This window comes from Plectropomus leopardus, unplaced genomic scaffold, assembly GCF_008729295.1.
Source record: "Plectropomus leopardus isolate mb unplaced genomic scaffold, YSFRI_Pleo_2.0 unplaced_scaffold688, whole genome shotgun sequence".
Taxonomy (NCBI): Eukaryota; Metazoa; Chordata; class Actinopteri; order Perciformes; family Serranidae; genus Plectropomus; species Plectropomus leopardus.
Window position 1 is genome coordinate 1 of NW_024675707.1, and position 3,453 is coordinate 3,453.

The 3,453-nt window shown below is 47.5% G+C and overlaps 1 protein-coding gene across 1 annotated transcript; it reads right to left on the bottom strand.

Moving 5' to 3' along the window:
- Positions 1–137: 137 nt before the first annotated feature.
- LOC121939965 (large neutral amino acids transporter small subunit 2-like) lies at positions 138–2,345 on the bottom strand. Its single transcript, XM_042482866.1, has 3 exons — positions 2,195–2,345; positions 859–984; positions 138–326 (listed from the first exon to the last, which is right to left on the bottom strand). Exons 1-3 carry the CDS (start codon positions 2,343–2,345, stop codon positions 169–171), a joined length of 435 nt encoding a protein of 144 aa, XP_042338800.1. The 3' UTR covers positions 138–168.
- Positions 2,346–3,453: the final 1,108 nt, after the last annotated feature.

A 3,453-nucleotide genomic window follows, 5' to 3' on the forward strand; every position in this document is an offset into this window, starting at 1 on the left:
CAAAAATTCAATATAATCTTAATTCCTTTAAGATTATATTGAGCTGCCCCTGAAAACGCTGAAAATGGCGCCAACAATCTGAGCGAGCGGAGCACAGAAACAAGCCCAGGCGGACGCTGAACGTTTTCAGCTGCACGATGATGAGAAAGTGATGAGAAGCGTAAACATTCACCGTCTGGGTTCAACCACTTCCTCGGTGACGTAATTGAGGAAGTTCCAGCCGCTAAAGGCGAAGGACGCCTGCAGGAACGCCAGAGCGATCTGACCCACCGACGGCGTCCGGTCCAGAGAGAACGCCACCTGAGGAGTCAGCGCCTCGTAGTTCCCTGCAGGAGAAATCAAACAGTTCAGAGGTTCGTTTTTACTTCAGGGACGAAGGGACGATCCCCCACACCCCCGACAGAGGTCCTAGCTAAGACACTAATGTCGTCGAATCATAGAAATGTCCTAAAATCCCAGAAACATCATACAATCCCGGAAACGTCATAGAATCCAGGAAATGTCCTAAAATCCTAGAAATGTACTAAAATGCAAAAACATCCTAAAAAAAACAAGAAATGTGCTTGAATCCTAGAAACATCCTAAAATCTGAGAAATGTCCTAAAAATCATAGAAATGTCCTAAAATCCAAGAAATGTGCTAAAAATCATAGAAATGTCCTAAAATTCAAAAAACTTCTTGAAATCCTAGAAAACTCCAAAAATTCCAGAAATGTCCTAAAATTTTATAACCATCCTAAAATCCTAGAAGCATGTATGGGGCCACTGTGACTGGCCCCTGACCTGACTTTGTTAGAGTGTCCCCTAAGCAGAGCAGGTTTAGTGTCCCCTGGTCTGGGACAGAGACTAGGGTTTTTACCGTTGCAGATCTGGACGAGGCCGACCACGATGATGAGACCCAGAGCCATCAGCTTCCCCACCGTGAAGACGTCCTGGATCCTGGTGGCCATCCGCACGCTGGAGCAGTTCACCCAGGTCAGCAGCACTGAGCAGAGGACAGGGACACCGTCAGAGACACACAGGAGGACAGACACACAGGAGGACACACACGGCTCTGAGAATACAAACTCATTCATCAATAAAGTTGTCAAACTGATGAGAATTTATTACTATTTTTCTATTTCAGTCTTATTTCGTGCATGAAGAATCCAACGACAAGTCAGGAGACAACCGAGGGGACATTCAGGGGACACGTACACCTCGAGCGCAGTGTGAGTGTATCGATCAGCTATTTGGGCGGATCAATAGGATGTTAACAGCTCTGTGACACTGATGATGAGTCAGGGATTAAAAAAACCTGATGAAGAGGATCTACACAAAATCCAGATGAACCAGACACACACACACACACACACACACACGCACGCACGCACACACGCACGCACGCACACACGCACGCACACTCACATGCACGCACACACGTACCCAATATACACACGCACACACATGCACTCACTCACACACACACACACACACACACACACACACACACACGCACGCACACACGCATGCACACACGTACCCAATATACACACGCACACACATGCACACACACACACACACACACACACACACACACACACCCAATCCACACACGTGCACACACGCACACACACACTCACACACGTATGCACGCACACACGACACACATGACAACCAGCTCTATGTTGATGCAGTTTTATGTCTCTGACACCTGATGGAGACTAAAAGGACAAAAACGATTCACAGAGTCCATCACTTTTACTGTATATTAGAAAATGGTTGGGGGCCACCAGGGGCCCTATCAGGGGCCAGATTTGACCTGCAGACCATAAGTTGAATATGCCATAAACACTGTATATGTTCTGTCACATTTTGCAACATATTTACTGGATCCTAATTTAATGGATACTACATTTCCCACAATGCCACTCAGTGGCATCTTTTTATCAAACTCTGGTAAACACCAACATCTTTCAGACTCCAAGTTAGAAGGAGTTTGTGACTCTGCGTTAGAAATTTATATTAATTCATTATTATTTTTGTCTCCAGGCCCAGAGGCGACCCCGATGACATCATAACAGCATGACATCATCACTGTCATAACTGCATGACATCATCAGTGTGTCACGCTGGCAGAGATTTTGGCGGCAGAGGCGTTTAAAGGCTGCAGGTCGGAGCTCCTTCAGATGCGGCGGCAGCAGAGCGGTCGCCACGCTGGCCGAGCGGCGCTGCCGTCTGCCGGCGGAGGGCGGCAGCAGCCCGTTGCCATGGGAGGCAGGAATGTGGGAAACGGGCGAGCGAGGGAGGGCGCGATTGTTTCACCTCGTCCATCATTGTCAGCGGCTTTGGCCCGCTCGCTCTCATGGTGGCCTCGCTGCCCGGCACAAAGACGAGCTGTCAGCCCCACAAAACTAAACACTTCCGTTGCGAAGAGCAAACAAAACGTGGCCCCCGCCACCTCCACTCTGAGGAGGCCGGGCACAGCTCACGTTTCTGCTTCCCGCTTTCAAAAACAAGTGTGAATGATGGCGTCAGAGGCGAGGAATCACACGCTGAAGTCCCGCCGTTTCACCCCGCGGACGGGCTCTGGGGCCAGACGGGACAAAGACGGCGAGTGGACTCCTGCTGTGCGGTGCAGGTACTCTCAGGCAGGACACCGAGCAATTAGGCAGCCTGGCAGGCCCGAATGTGAGCTCAGATCCCGCAGCCAGTCTGCGCCTCCTCACCGTCCTCCTGCTGCACCTCCTTTTTTTCACAATATCAATTTTTGATGAGAACTTTTGAATTTTTGAGGAGTGAAGAAGCTCTCTGCTGCGTTCACGTCCCCGCAGATCTGAGCAGCAGGCTGAGAGACGTCTGCACGTACCTCAGGACCTGCCGACCACAAAACCTCCACTTTTGGCTTTTCATTCAGCCAACATTAACATGTAGAGCAGGGACGCTCCAGCGGCTCCGTTTGGGGGCCACTTCTGCAAAAGTACAGAAGGCCAGGGGCCAAACGCAGCAGGCCCGTACATGTTTACAGGATTTTAGCACATTTCGAGGATTTTAGGACATTTGTAGGATTTCTGAAAGTTTGAGAACATTTCTAAGATTTCTGGATGTTTCTTGGATTTTAGGTAGTTTCCAGGATTTAAGGACGCTTCTAGGATTTTTGGACATTTGTAAGGTTTCAGGAAGTTTTTAGGATTTCAGAATGTTTTCAGGATTTTAGAACATTTTAAAAAAAGAATTTTAGGATGTTTCTAGTATTTTAGGACATTTTTAGAATATTAGAAAAGTTCCAGGATTTGAGGACATTGTGAGGAACTTAAGGATATTTCTAGGATTTTAGGACATTTCTCTGATTTTTAAAAAAATATCCAGGACTTTGTGACATTTCCAGGATTTTATGTTGTTTTGGGGATTTTTTGAATGTTTCCAGGATTTTTGAATGTTTCCAGGATTTTTGAATGTTTCCAGGATTTTTTTT

What these genes read in the sequence shown, in the direction of transcription:
- LOC121939965 (XM_042482866.1), bottom strand. Translation starts at nt 2,345, where the DNA reads ATGAGAGCGAGCGGGCCAAAGCCGCTGACAATGATGGACGAGGTGAAA. An exon ending in GGCAGCGCCGCTCGGCCAGC is followed by an intron (nt 985 to 2,194) that starts GTGGCGACCGCT and finishes TCCTCTGCTCAG; the next exon opens with TGCTGCTGACCTGGGTGAAC. An exon ending in CCTCGTCCAGATCTGCAACG is followed by an intron (nt 327 to 858) that starts GTAAAAACCCTA and finishes TTTCTCCTGCAG; the next exon opens with GGAACTACGAGGCGCTGACT.